The sequence below is a fragment of the Pogona vitticeps genome, chromosome 2 (genome assembly GCF_051106095.1).
Source record: "Pogona vitticeps strain Pit_001003342236 chromosome 2, PviZW2.1, whole genome shotgun sequence".
NCBI classification, from domain to species: Eukaryota; Metazoa; Chordata; class Lepidosauria; order Squamata; family Agamidae; genus Pogona; species Pogona vitticeps.
Window position 1 is genome coordinate 240304092 of NC_135784.1, and position 14568 is coordinate 240318659.

At 42.8% G+C, this 14568-nt stretch overlaps 2 protein-coding genes across 10 annotated transcripts in view; one reads left to right on the forward strand and one right to left on the reverse strand.

Annotated features, from left to right (window-relative positions):
- The window catches only part of HNRNPK (heterogeneous nuclear ribonucleoprotein K), a 26499-nt gene extending 24375 nt beyond the window's left edge, over positions 1-2124 (reverse strand). For 2 of the 8 annotated variants that reach the window (XM_078386130.1, XM_020812843.3), the window contains exon 1: positions 1554-1760. The gene's annotated coding sequence lies outside the window, so the exon portion shown is untranslated. Of the gene's footprint in view, positions 1-511; positions 864-1553; positions 1761-1996 lie in introns of those variants that run through there. The other 6 variants (XM_078386131.1, XM_078386129.1, XM_020812846.3 and 3 more) reach the window with 5 other exon arrangements.
- RMI1 (RecQ mediated genome instability 1) lies at positions 2121-12191 on the forward strand. 2 transcript variants are annotated; one of them, XM_020812839.3, is made up of 2 exons: positions 2121-2243; positions 9888-12191. In XM_020812839.3, the coding sequence occupies exon 2, from the start codon at positions 9922-9924 to the stop codon at positions 11656-11658; it is 1737 nt and encodes a 578-aa protein (XP_020668498.3). In that variant the 5' UTR covers positions 2121-2243; positions 9888-9921; the 3' UTR covers positions 11659-12191. The 2 variants fall into 2 exon arrangements, with proteins under 2 accessions (XP_020668498.3, XP_020668499.3); XM_020812840.3 differs by having other exon boundaries at positions 2149-2287.
- Positions 12192-14568: the final 2377 nt, after the last annotated feature.

Consider the following 14568-nt stretch of genomic DNA (forward strand, 5'->3'; position numbering starts at 1 on the left):
TAAACTCAGTTATCACTAATTTATTTCACTAGAGAAACAATACTGAATGCAGAGATGTTTTCAATTAAAGATGATGTGCCTAGTTTTGGCAATTTGTGTTAACTTAGTGTTTTAAACTTCCACTCTGAAGCTATCAAAATCTTATTTAATACACAAAATGCACCCCTATATCCGATCTTTAAAAGCAGCGATATTCTGCCTCTTGAAAAATACAAAAATGAATTCAGTTCAGTTTACACAATTAGAGGCGTTTACACAAGAAAAAAAAGCCTAATTCAACTGTAAAAAAGTGACTGCAACTAATATTCCTTTACAAAATAGTATAACAAATTAGTGCAATTGAAGGAAACAGACTCAAAAGTTGCTTTATTTCCAATTTTAATAGGCCTGCTCTTTGTAGTCACAAAAGCATTCCCGAATCCTTTCCTCCCTTTGTGTCTGGAGCGCAGTCTTCAAGGCTAATCGCAACTATCATAAACAACCACAAATCCAAAAGGATTTAGGAATTTACCATAAAAGAACATGTTACAGCAATGCAACTAACGATGTTGTTAGCAACGAAAGGGAGCAACAAGGATTTCACAGACACCGCCTGGAACCTGAGCACCCATTTTATCCGTGGACGACGCGAGGCCCCCCCCCCCATATAAACCATTCTCCCAGGTGCAATTTTACTTTTTTTTATGTTACAACAGAAAGGATCTAATCCCTCCCTCGTCGCAGTTCGGCTATACTGTAGGTCAATTTATGCAAACTCAGTTGCCAATTTCAAGGGTTCTGGCGGGCTCGATGTAATAGGAAGAGTTCGTTCTCTCAAAAGGAAGAAGGGCAAGGCGACACGCAAAATGAGAAAATGAGAACCCGTTGCATAATCTTACGCTGATTTAGGAGGAAAGCAACGGGACCTAAAAATGGCGGCCGTAACAGCATATTCGGCTGTAATGGCGATCACGAGCTGCTAGGAGGAGCCGGGAGCGGAAGAAGTACCGCCACGCGGCGGCTCTCTTAAGAGACAGTTCGCCTCCGCTCCGAGAGACACAAAGGAGATCTGGCGTGTCTCCGTCTCTCTCCTCCTAGGAAAGGAAAATAGGACCATCCATAGTGGAGTCGCCGGGGCAGGATCAGTGTCCGCAGGCCCGAGAAGGGAAGGAAACGCCTCTCGCCCCCCCCCAACCAGCCGCCATGATTTCTGCCACAAAACTAGCAGATATCCTTACTCGTGCCGCTCTCTTCCGCAGCCAATGCGGAAACCGTGGCCGAGGAAAAGGGCTCCCGGCAGGGAAAAGGACCGGGGGGGGGGGGGAAGGGGAAAGAAAATGCAACGGCAGTCATGAGAAACGGCCCGACGGGCTCCCTTTTTGCCACAATACTAGCCCCCTCCCCGCTACGTTATTCGCCCCTCATACAATTATGTAGTACGCACACGTTGTTTGCTAAAACACACGCGCCAACAACAAAGCCCCACAGAACATAAAAATGTATCTCCTAAAGGCACGGGACGGAAGTCAGCTGCCTGGGGAAATCTATACACGAAGGCCCTCCTGGTTCCTTACCGCGCTAACTCCACTACCGAAGCCGCCTCCGGGAGTGAGAAAAGAGGATCAGAAAACGGCAGCGAGCGCGCGCTCTCACATACTACGGACCCTCGCTTATTGGCTCCCCGGCCTCGCCACTGCACCTCTATTGGTTCCCCGAGCTATCCTTCTCCGCTTCCTGAGGCTGCTATGTCCTCGAGTCCCGCCCTCCGTGGGAAACCGTCTGCGCGCCAACACCACAAACTCGGCCTGAGGGATTGGGCAGTGTTCCGGTCCCTGTCCTTTGACGGAATCCCCTTTTTTCCCATGCTTTTTCCCCCCGTTTTCCTTCCAACCCTATTCAGGTGTCGCGTGATATTTACATATAATAATAGTACGAATCAAACATTTTTTAAAAACCAAATTCAAATCGCTGGGCTTCTAAGACAAGAGTAAAACCTTTCAAGGAGAACCAAACTGACCTGAGCCTGCGTGCGTGAGGCTGCGGGAATCGCAGAAAATGGCGGCGGCCAAAACTCCGCCTTTTCCTCCCGATCTGTAGGGCAGGCGATAGGGCTGACTTCTCGCGAGCGCGGGGAAGTTCGAGGTGATACTTCGCTTTGGCGCTGAAAACAAAGCGGAGAGTCGAGAGGGCGGGCGACTTCGGTAGCCGTGTGTGGTGGTGGTGGTGGTGAAACGAGAACCGAAAGCTTCTCACTTGTGTGTGAGGTAGGAGCTAGGAAGGGCGTGTTCTTTTCTCTACGAGATAGCAGGTAGGTAGGAAGGAAGGAAGGATGGATGTAGTCAGTGTGTCCCACGGAAATAGAAACATGGGAAGGGAAAAGATCCTGTGGTGTATGGTGGTCTGTTTTTTTTAAAAGCCCTCTTTCCAAATTTATTTAAATTTTGTCGAAATCAACGTTTCCCCCCTTTAGGGAATAACTTCAAGTGGAATCCTGTATAAGCCTTATGAGCCACTAGTATTAGCTACAGCTAGAATCGACCTGTTGTTTTAGTAGGATTTACATAAGCTTGGACTTAAAGATTCAGTAGTTGCTTCAGTGGATCTCTTTTAAGTTGAGCCTAGAAACAGGACACTGGCCATTGAGTTCAATAAGTGTGCTCTGGCCCGCAGCGCAATTCTGGGGTGTGTGTGTTTGTGAGAATTGTAGCCTTAGTCCTTTTATGAAGTTGTCTTGAACCTAGTGTCACCTCAAATGAAGTGGGGATACGGAAATTTTTCTTTAGAGAGCCAGAGACTGACTGTGGGGAGGGACTGGTGCGCTCTTAAAGATGGCAGTTCTGTCCACACTGGCCTATAGTTATGGTACAGGATTCTCTGATACTACAGTTTGCAACTACAAAAATATCTTGTCTGATTGTGTTTCGAGAATACAGTAATCCATCCTTCCCTTTGAACAGCTGTCCCTTATGTTTCTGGCACAGGGCTAGCACATGCAGTCTTTTTGACATAATTCACTGGGATGCAAAATACCCTGTTTCCTGGAAAATAAGACAGGGTGTTATATTAATGTTTGCTCCAAAAATGCATTAGGGCTTATTTTCAGGGGATGTTTTATTTTTTCATGTACAACAATCTAATTTATTTAATTTATTCAAATACAGTCCTGTCATCTTTTGGTTGCTGCACAATGGTGGAGGGTGGGATTTCACAACTAGGGCTTATTTTGGGGATAGGGTTTATATTATGAGTATCATGAAAAATCATACTAGGCCTTATTTTCAGGTTAGGTCTTATTTTCGGGGAAACAGGGTAATTGTTGCTTAGCTTTCATGGATGGGTACTTTCACCAAACTGACATGGAGGATGGTGATAACTGAGTAGACAACCCTGTGGTGTATTAAATGGGTTGTTGAATTAAATAGGAGAGTGAAGAAACCTCTATTTTCATCTTTTCGTTTTAATAATTCTCTAAATGAGGCAGTCAAATTCTTTTTTTATTTTTTTCCCTAATTTTTATCAATATAAAATAAACCTACTACTACACAAAAAAAAACTATATGAAATACAAACAATACAATAAAGTACAATAACCCTTGTGCACCCATCACTTTCAGGACTACCGTGTTTCTCCGATAATAAGACCTATCCCGAAAGTAAGCCCTCCCCTTAATTTGTAGGATTCCTCTAAAGTAAGCCCTCCCCCGAAAATAAGCCCTGTTGCCCTACTTGCGCCCTGGGTAAGCTTACCGAGGGCGCGAAAAAACATCCCTTCAGCAGAGCGGAATGCAGTAGGGAGAAAGCAGAGCTTCGCCCTTCATGGCAGTGTTTTCGTCTCAGGGCGCGCCGAATGGGATCCCGGGAGCCAACAGCCGCGCAAGCTCCTCCTCCGCCTGGAACTCCCCTGCCCGGCGCGCGAGGGAGAGAGAGGCACGAGCCCTGCGGGCGCTGCACGGGCGCTCCTGCCCCCGGACCAGAGAGGAGGAGAACAAAAGCTTCAAGGCGGAGGGGAGGAGGCGACCAAGGCAGCATAGCGAGGAGCATCGCCTGCAAGCCGAGCAGGCACGCTCGCTCGCTGTGTTTTCCCCCTTCCCGGCAAAGCCTGCCTTTTTGGCTCCCCTTCCTCCTCGTTTCGCTTCCACAGTGGTGAGGGCTTCGCAGAGAGCCAGAAAGCGAGAGGAGCCAAGCAGGAAAGCAGGAAGGAGAAGCCCAGTTCTTCTCAGCCGCTGCCTTTCCCCAGCCTCCGTCTCCTCCCTGGCCAAGCCCAAGTAGTCGCCGCCGCCGCCGCCGCTGGTGCGGCTGTCGCCAGCTTTCGGGGGGGGGGAAATGCTCTGGTTTCTCTTCAGATCGCATTTTTGGGGGAGGGCTTATTTTAATGACGGGTCATTAAAATAAGCCCTCCCCCGAAAATAAGCCCTCTGCCCTTTTCTTTCCCCCAAAAGATAATAAGACAGTGTCTTATTATCGGAGAAACACGGTAGCATTACACTTCGTTCCATCCATTTTTACTCCAAAATTTCATTGTTTCTTCCCTCGGTGTAAACCCCCTCCCTCTCTGAAATACATGTTCCAAAAATACATTCCATATTTTCTTAAAATCATTATTTTTCATTTGGCCTCTACTTATTTTCATATCACATGTCAGTTTATTATTAATTGCCATGTCCCATAATTCTCTATACCATTCCTCCAAGTTAAATTGATTATCATTTCTCCAGTTCCTTGCAAAAATTATCCTTGCTGCCGTAATCATTATTAATATTAAATCCTTATTTTCTTTCACCAATTGATCTTCCTTAATCAGATTCATTAAGGCTGTTAACAGAGACATTTGAATATTCAATCCAATTACAGTATTTCAGATATTTATTTAAATATTAAATTCCATTCTTTTTTCACATAACCACCATATATGTAAATACGACCCCTTCTCTTTTTTACAACTCCAGGCAGTCAAAACCTAAAACCGTGACATATTGATTCATTCATTCATTTTTACCCTGCCTTTCTCCTTAAAAAGGACCCAAGATGGCTTATATCCAATGTTCCCACTAAGCTGGGTGTGTGTACGCATGCGCACAACTCCGCTTCCCTCCATGCAGCTGTCCTCCACCACCCAGCAATCATGTTAGGTTCTGGTTGTAATGGAACCTAGATCCTTGACGATCTTTTCCTTTTATTTTGTTCTCTATCTTCATTTACGTTTTAGCTGTAATGTCTTAAAATTACATTGTTGTTTTATTGTAAGCCGCCTAGAGTGGTCTAATACGATCAGATAGGCGGGATAGAAATAAAATAAATAAATAAAATAAATAAATAAAATATGTGGGGGTGGAGTAATGTGAGAGAGGCGGAGCCCTGCCCAGTGGGGAGGAAAATTAGAGGGTACGTTGCTTGCATCATTAAAATAAAATATTAAAGATAACAACAGTGAGTATACAAATATTTAAAAAAATCAAACAAATTTACTAAAAAAAAACCTTAGCAACACCAAAACACATTCAGAACATTAAGGTACAACCATCCATTTGAAAGCTCCACTCAGGCAGCTAGTTACTCTGGGAAAGCTTACCTAAAACATGCCTACTTGTGGAAGGATGGTAAAGATGGGGCCAGCCTAACCTGTGGGAGGGAGTTCCAAACTCTAGGAACAGCAGCTGGGAAGGCTGTCTCCTATGTTCCCACCAAACACCCCTGGGAAGGTGGCAGGACCAAGATAAAGGCTTCTGATGATGGTCTTTTAACACCTAGGCAGGATCATAATGAGAGACATGGTCCTTGAGATAGTGTAGATGCAAGCCGTTTCGGGCTTTATAGATTAGAACCATCAGTTTGAAGTGTGTCTGGAAATGGATCGACAGTCAGTAGAGCTGATTTTACAGGGGGAGTTATGTGATTACCATAACTAGCCCCAGTTAGCAATATCGCTGCCCATTTTGGACCCGCTGAAGTTTCCATAGACAGCCCAGGTATAATGTGTTATAGTAATCTCGCTGGGATGTAACTAAAGCATGTGTCACCATGGGAAGATCAGTCATTTCCAGGAAAAGATGCAGCTGGTGCGCTAGTTTTAATTGTACAAATGCAGTCCTGGCTACTACTGAAACCTGGGCATCCAGGTCAGGGATGAATCCAGGAGCATCCCCAAGCTGCACACCTGTGTTTTCAGAGGGACTGTAACCCCATCCAGCACAGGCTGCATCTCTGTTCCTTGCCTTTCAACTGATGAAGAGCACTTATATCTTGTCTGGATTAAGTTTCAGTTTATTAACCCTCATCCAGTCTATTACTGACACTAGACACTGGACTAGAGCTGAAGCAGCTTCCTCAGATTTAGATGGAAGAAGCGACAGAGCTGGGTGTCATCTACATACCGGTGACACCGAATCCCAGATTCCTGACAGTCCCTTCCAGTGGTTTCATGTAGACGTTAAATAGCATAGGAGACAAAACAGAACCCGGAGGGACCCCTCAAGCCGGCAACCAGGATATCAAGCAGGAATCACCCAGCACTGCCACTGTAAAACAGTGCAAGTCCCATCCCAGAGAGGGGGCCAGGAGGATACCATGGTTGATGGTATCAAAAGCTGCTGAGAAGTCTAACAGAACTAACAAGGACACACTCCACCTGTCTAGTTCCTGGTGTAGGTGATTCACCAAAGCAACCAGAGCAGTTTTGTCCTATAACCAGGCCTGAAGTCCAACTGAAATGAATCTAGGTAAAGTGTCTCATCCAGGAACTACTGGAGCTGAACAAGGCGGAGGTTGAGTAAAAGGTTTTCACACACAGGAATTGGGTAGATGGGCTATTTGAGGTGTATATCTCTATGACTCATCACCACCCCCGGGTGGAGGTGGCTAGGAGGGTCTCCTCAACCATAGGCTCCATGAACTCCAGAGATGGGGGTATTTGTATAAGAATGCCCCCACGCAGGTGGACATAACCGTCCACTCACCTTCTGCTGTTGTTGCAAGCTCCGTGATCCTTTCTTTTTGCTCCAAAGCTCGCAGTCTGCAAGCCACTCCTGGCAGGAGGTGAGAGGACGAGCTGTGCTGCAAGGTTGAAGAGTGGCTCACAGACTGCAAGCTCTGGAGCTATAGGAAAGGATCACGGTGCTCACGGCAACAGCGGAAGATGAGTGGACGGTCTGGCCCCAGTGTGCTGGACTCTCATAATGTCCACCTGTGCAGGGGTATTTGTATTCAAATACAAATGCCCCCATCTCTACTCCAGACTGTCATTGGTGCTAGAACTGGTCTTAGAGATGGCGAATGGTACAGGGATTGGTGAGGTGTCTGGCTCTTCCCATTCTGACTGTCAATGGGGAACTTAGGCACCTGCCGCTGATCTCAATCTTCAGCCAGTTCTATTCACTGGGCCTCTGAAATTTCCAATCTGGGGCTGGTATCTAGTTCACAACATTGACCCCAGCCAGCTAATGCCCTTTAAGGAAAGCCAGTAGCACTGAGATGCTGCAGGTTCTTGTTGTGATTTTTCCTCCACTTCTGGGGTGGGGCCAGGCCAGGCCAGTGGACAGGTGCTAGACTAGGTATCTCTGTTAATGTGATGGAGGCCCAGGTTGGATGACCTCTGGCACTCTTCTCCTGGGTCCTTTCCCTCAGAGAAGTGGACCCACTTAACTGTCCACCAATAGCTGGTTCTCACCAAGGGGACACAATGGGCTACGTCTCCTCTGAGGCTTCCATCCCATTCTCCCCTTCAGAGGCTGTTGAAAGTGACAAGTCTTCACTCTCTTGCGCCTCCTCCTGTTTTAAGCCCAGGTCCATCAACCAACCCTGCCTCTGCTCCAGTTTCCCGGAATGGCTCATCAGCCTTCTCAGTCCTGCTTTGTGCTCTGCTCTCACCTTCTGGACCCTCAGGCTGCCCTGCCTCCAGATTCTTTGAGATTATTTGGGGGGCACTGAACCAAGGCACATGTCCTGCTGGGGACAGCTGAAGCCTCCTCACAACTCACTGAAAGAACAGTTGGCGTAGTCCTTGATCCAGATTTGTCACTGGAGGCACAAGAGGCTTTGGTGTCATGAAGTTCTTTGCCCACTAACTTTGGCCAATATATCTACTAAAGCAGCGGGCCCCAACCATTTTTGGGGCCGCGGACCGGCTAAGGGGAGTGAGCTTTATGCAAGGTGGAAGCTCCATGTGAGTGTGGGGGTGTTGTGCTCGTGCGTGTGTACAACACCCCCCTTGCATGCGACACACCCACCGCACGTGGGGGCCCAGGAGATTCGTATCCGCAGCCCAGTTCCAGCAAGCCCATGGACTGGCACTGGGCCGCGGACTGAGGGTTGACGACCACTGTGCTAAAACCATTACCAGAAAAAGAGCTTAACCATGGTGACTAATGCTCCAGTAACCTGTTTTGGGGTTATTTCATATTGTTGTTGTTGTTGTTGTTGTTGTTGTTGTTGTTATTTTTTATTTTTATTTTTATTTATTTATTTATTTAATTTGTATCCCGCCTATCTGGTCAATCGAGGACCACTCTAGGCAGCTAACAATCTTAAAAAATAGTACAGTAAACATGTAAATAACAATTCTAAACCATAAAACACTGCATTATGATGGGAAAACACAAAACATAGCACAGTAAGGGAGAAAGAAAGAGGTCATGAGTTATGTGATGGGAAGGCCTGCCGAAACATCCAAGTTTTTAATTGCTTCTTGAAGGTAGTCAGCGAGGGAGCCCTGCGAGTCTCAGGAGGTAAGTTGTTCCAGAGGCAGGGAGCCACCGCCGAGAAGGCCCGATTTCTTGTCTTTTCCTTCCGGGTCTCCCTCGGCGTTAAGCTCCTCAGCCTCACCTCCTGGCTCGCACGAGTGACACGGGTAGATCTTGGTGGGAGTAGGCGTTGGGAATGCCCTTTAATATACAGTAATCTGGAAATCTTAGTTGGTCCAAAATGCAGATATTAGGGACAATACAGCACTGATCTTGAAATATTTGCATCGGCAATTGTTTCTGGACTGACTATAAAGTGCTGTTATTGACAATGTCTGCAAGGAACTGGGAAGACGCATGCCTGAGGGAGTACCTCTTGTTGCCTGTGCTTCTGGATCTAGGAGCAAAGCGGTCAGTACATCCAGTAGTGATTTGCAATGAGGCCTTCTCTAATCTTGGAATGTTAAACTGTCCAGAGTGGTGTTCTGTTTCTAAATGATCAGGATAAACATATAGTGTATATCTGAGCTAAGGTGTACAAAAGCATAAATTCTAAGTAAATGCATGTAGGCTTGAACCAAGACAGGTGCCATATCCTGTACTCATTTAGGAAAGAGCGCCTTCTCCCACCCAGTTCTGCCAGAGACACTCGTTCTAGCAAGGCTGGGTGACTGAGGGGCCTAACGCCGAGGGAGGCCCGGAGGAAAGAACAAGGAACCGGGCCTTCTCGGCAGTGGCCCCTTGCCTCTGGAACAACTGGCCCGTAGAGATCCGTCTGGATCCTTCTCTGGGTGTCCTAACTACTGTAAAGACATGGCTATTTAGGCAGGCTTTCCCTCCTGCTGTATTTTAATATCTACATTTTTGCATCTTGGATTTTTGCATGTTATTGGTTTTATTGTTTTTAAATTTTGTTATGCCGCACAGAGTAGACTAGATGGGTGGGGTATAAATCTAATAAAATAAAACAAATAATAAAAATAAAATAAATTAATGTAATAATGTAACTAGTTGGAGTTGTCACACATACAGTTTTAATCTCAGTTGCAGAGCTACAGGACACTACTTAGATGGGCTGTGATCCAGCAGATTCCTCAGCAATTCAGTATTTGGATTATAGCTAGTTTAACTGTGACATACACAACAGTCTAGAGACAAATTTGTTTTTGTATACACTTTCAGATAGTAGCTTGTTTAAGATGTCTCAAAAAAGTTTGTTTTGTTTAATTTCAGGGCTTTCAAGTTTTGCACTCCTGCTTAAAAGAAGATGACTCCATCAGTTCTTGCAGCAAGGGTAGAAACTTGGCTTTCATCTACATGGCATGTGAAGGTTTCAGCACAGTGGCTAGAAGCTTGTATTGATTGGATTCAAAAAGAAAATGGTGGGAGCACTTTGGCTCAGGCTTCAATTAATAAACAAGTATTTGAGCAATGGCTTCTTACTGATCTCAGAGATCTTGAATACCCTGTTCTGCCTGACTGTATTTTAAATGATCCAAAAGGAGAATTGAATGGCTTTTATTCCATACAAATAGATTCACTTGTTGATGTGAGTCAACCTGCCTATTCCCAGCTGCAGAGGATAAGAGGGAAAAATAGTGTCAATGAGGAAATCACTGCCAGTACTCAGGGAACCTTGAGGTCTTGGGAGACAAAACCTACTCGAATGTTAATGCTACAACTAACTGACGGCATACATCACATTCAAGGTATGGAATACCATCCTATTCCTGCCCTCTACAGCACTCTTCCTCCAGGTACAAAAGTTATGATACAAGGGAAAGTTGGATATCGCTTAGGTGTTCTTTTGCTTAAACCAGAAAATGTGAGATTGTTGGGAGGTGAAGTAGAGAGCCTTGTAGAAGAATTTGCTGCAGAAAGAGTTCTTGCTAGACTAATTGGAGATGAAGAAAATGGTCCTAACACTATCAGGACAAATATTGGAGAATCTGCAGTTTCACAACCGCTTGATGAACTTGGTCAAGTTCTGGGCCCCTCTGATGAAGAGCTTCTGGCAGGTCTTGAGGAAAATGATGAATTTTCAATCAATGAAGTCCCTCTTGAAAGTGGCTATTATAGCAGAAGTACCAGTTCAAATTCTGCCAGGCATTCTTCTCTCAGCAATGGAAGCAGCTTGCAACAAGGTCCTGCAGTATTCATTTCAGGAAATGAAGAACAAAATGTTCCCATTTTGGAAAATACGGAAGGGCATTTTGATGAATTTCCATTAGATGATGATTTATTTTTAGAAGAGGAGGTGCAGGAAGAACAGATACAGGTTCTGAACAGAAGTCCTATCATAAACTGTCAGCCTACCAGAGAAAAGAAATTTGAGGAAAGAAAATTATACAGTGACACTAAAGAAAACACAGGAGATTTTTCTACAAATCATGAAGTGGTGCACATCCAGAACTTGGATGGCTGTTTAAGCTATAAGCTTGTACAAAAGAATGATAGTAAAAGCAATGAAATGTTTTCCTGTATCTCTAGCAATAGATTAGCAGACTTTCATACAAAAATTGAACAATATTCTAACCATGTACAAAGTTGCAGAATAAAGAATAAATTCCATGAAGTCTGTTTAGATACTCCTCCTTTCACATATTTATCAGTCTTATTAAGCAGCAAGCCCAAATGTATTACAACCGTGAAAATTAAAGCATTTATAGTAACTCTTACAGGAAATTTAACAAGCAGTGGTGGCGTCTGGAGTATAGCAGCAAAAGTATCTGATGGCACAGGTTATCTGGAAGTTAATTTTGCTGATGAAATTCTAACAAGCTTGATTGGGTTTTCAGTACCTGAAATGAAACAGCTAAAGAAAGTTCCTGTCTTGTTCCCAAAGCTTAATGAGGGTTTACAGAACTGTCAAAGAGAGCTAATAGACCTCTGTTGTTTGATGACCATTGAATTTAATCCATCCCAGACAAAAGCAACAGTAGTAATTTTGCAAGATGTTAATACGCATGATTTGGATAATTTAAAAAGACGGTTACACATGTGACATTTAAGTGACAGTTTTGATTTTAATCCCAGAAAAGTGTCGTTTTGATGCTGTTTTGATAATGTTTGGATTAAGAAAGGTCACGATGTGAGAAATATTTTGATACTTGAACATATTTTCTTTACGTTTTCCTAGTTCAAGATACATGTATATCTTAACAAAGGTTTGCGTTATGCATTTTTAATACTTAAATATCAGGAAAGCAAGGTTTTGAAAAAAGGCAGACATTAAATAGTAAGGATCTGATTCCTGAGACATTTTATATTTAGAGAGTAGTGAAAATAAGGTGGTGCAAAAAAGCTGGCGTGAATTCTATTTGTGTTGTTTTCACTTGTAGCATTCAAAACTTGTGCCTTTAGAAAATCTTAAAGTAAATTTAACTGTTTATAAGACTTTTTTTTTGCTCAGAAATTTAAAAGTTAAATAGATTTACTTGTTCATGTATGTATTATTGTTTATGTATTTGCAAACTGTTTTTATAAATAAAAATCTTCCAAGCTGGCTTACAAGTAAAATAAAGCAAGTTTTTTGCAGAGGAGTTGGAAGTTCTTCATTGGGTTTCAATATTACAGTATTTGGTGATGCCTGTGCTATACCTTCGCTAAGAAAATGTTCAATTATGTTGTAAAAAATATTGATGATTTAAATTATGAAGCTCAGCAGTTATCTTGTCATATGTTACTGCTCTAATGTGTATTTTAATAGATATCAAATTTTTAGGAAGAAGTTGAGTTATATCAAATCATTAATGCATATTTAAATGAAAGTGATTTTTGTTGCATTCTTATGCATACTTATTTAAAAGTCAGTTCATGTGGCTTACTTCCAGGAAAACAGATGCAAGACTGCAGTCTTGGAGTACAATTCTGTATGACTCGTCTTGTAATAATAGAAATGGAAATTAAGGAAACTTGTGAGTAGATAGGTACAGGATCACACTGTCATATAAAATGAAAGACATTAAGTGTAGATGCAGTATTTCTATCTAAAGCTGGCAAAGGCAGTTGATGTTGCACAGCAGTTGCAAGACTTGATGTGCAACAGCAAATGCCTATGACTTTAAATTTGCATTAGTTTGCAGCTCAAATTTATGACAACCGAGTTGAGTTGCCATAATTTTTTAGTTAGATTCTAGTGGCCAATATTGAATATTGTGACATGATTACAAGAATTTTAGAGCATTTGTTACACTGATTGTTAACATTGATCCTACAAATACAATGATGTTAGTATACCATCCGATGGGTAATCTTAAAGTGATTGAGTTGTAACACATAATATTAGATTACATTTCCTCCTGAAGGGGAGAGATGGGGCAGCTGTGTCTTCTGTTTGGTTCTCTAAGAAATGTCTGTCTTCAATCTTGCAATGTAATAGTAGCTTTTGCTTTTTGTACTGTTGCATGGCCTCCAAAGCAAATAATTTGTATAAGTATGTAAAACTCATAAATGGAAACATAAGAAGAAATTGAAGTAAATTTAATCAGTGTTCAAAATCCTGTTGCTTAATGTAGTAAATTCCTCTAGAGTAGACCCATGGAATCAATGAGAATTTGATGAGTAAACTCAAAAAAAAAATATTGATTCAAATCGGCCTACTGTACCTTAATATAGTAAGTTCTGCTTGGAGTATAGTCATTTGATTCAGTGGGACTTATGCAGTAGCATGGTACCCCCACGCATGGATGCCCCCCCCATTCACCGATGCCAGTCCTTGGAAGAATGGTCTTCAACAAAACCGGTCCCTGGCATTAAAAAGGTTGGGGACCATTGCAGTAGCTGACTCATCAAATCCCTGTTGATTCAATGGGGCTCCTCTAGTGTGATGCAGTATATTAAGCAAGCAGGCTTGGCCACCATCTCACAACCAACTTGGCCACCATCTCACAACCTACAAAACCACATACTATTAGCACAGGAGAGCACAAGATTTTAAAAAGCCTAAAAACTATGTGGAAAAGTGATTACTACAAAAAGTTCTAAAACATTAAAACAAATAAACAAAAAACCCTAAGTCCTGGGAAAATGAAAAGGTCTTCATAGTCGTATGTCACTGTTGAACTGACAAGAGAGCCTTTCTGACTGTGACATTCCTAATCAGTGAGTAGACAAAAAGAAGTGATGGTAGAAGGATCCACTGCCTCATCCTCTGTCTTTAATGTGGGATGTGAATGTACTTACGCACAGGTCACTACGGATCACATTTTTCAAAATTTGCAGTCTGTCTTCTGTTCTGACAAACTATGATCTTGTGATTACACTGGTGATCAACAGCAACTTCAGGGCACCCACAGCTTTTTGTATGGCAAATATAAATGTGTAAAAAAAGACATTGTCAGGCCAATATAACTGCTGTTTGATAAATGAAATCTAATAGCCAGGGAAAACCCTGTCTAGGAAGTAATAGTATCAGGGCTTCTATACTTTGTGTAGGTCCTATTTGCAACAGTTATGCAGTGATTTGGAAAACTATACACTAAATTATCATGTCTATACAGTAGTTTTTTTAAAAAAAAGAACATTGGTTTCTAATCAAAGTACACAGATGCAGTTGTCTCTAAGATGAAGTGAAAATAGTGCATTGTTTAGATTAATGTCTTGTTGCCATCTGTCGCAAATCTTGAGTCAGCTCCAAAGGCTTGCCATTACAGTAGCTACTCACATAAGGTGCTTTGATGCCGAGAAATGCTGCTCTTTTCCTTCATCTGACTAAACTCTGTAAAGAAGCTTAGTTTTTTTCCCCTTAAATTGAGATAACTATTCTGAAGCATTCAACTTTGTTGCTGTTATTTTATAAAGTACCTGTGTCCTTAGAAGTATCTTATATTGACTGATTTTTTTATGGTTTTTCTAGAATAAATCATCAAAGGGCAGGCAGGGAGAGATGTATAGATAGATTCCGTGTTCTATT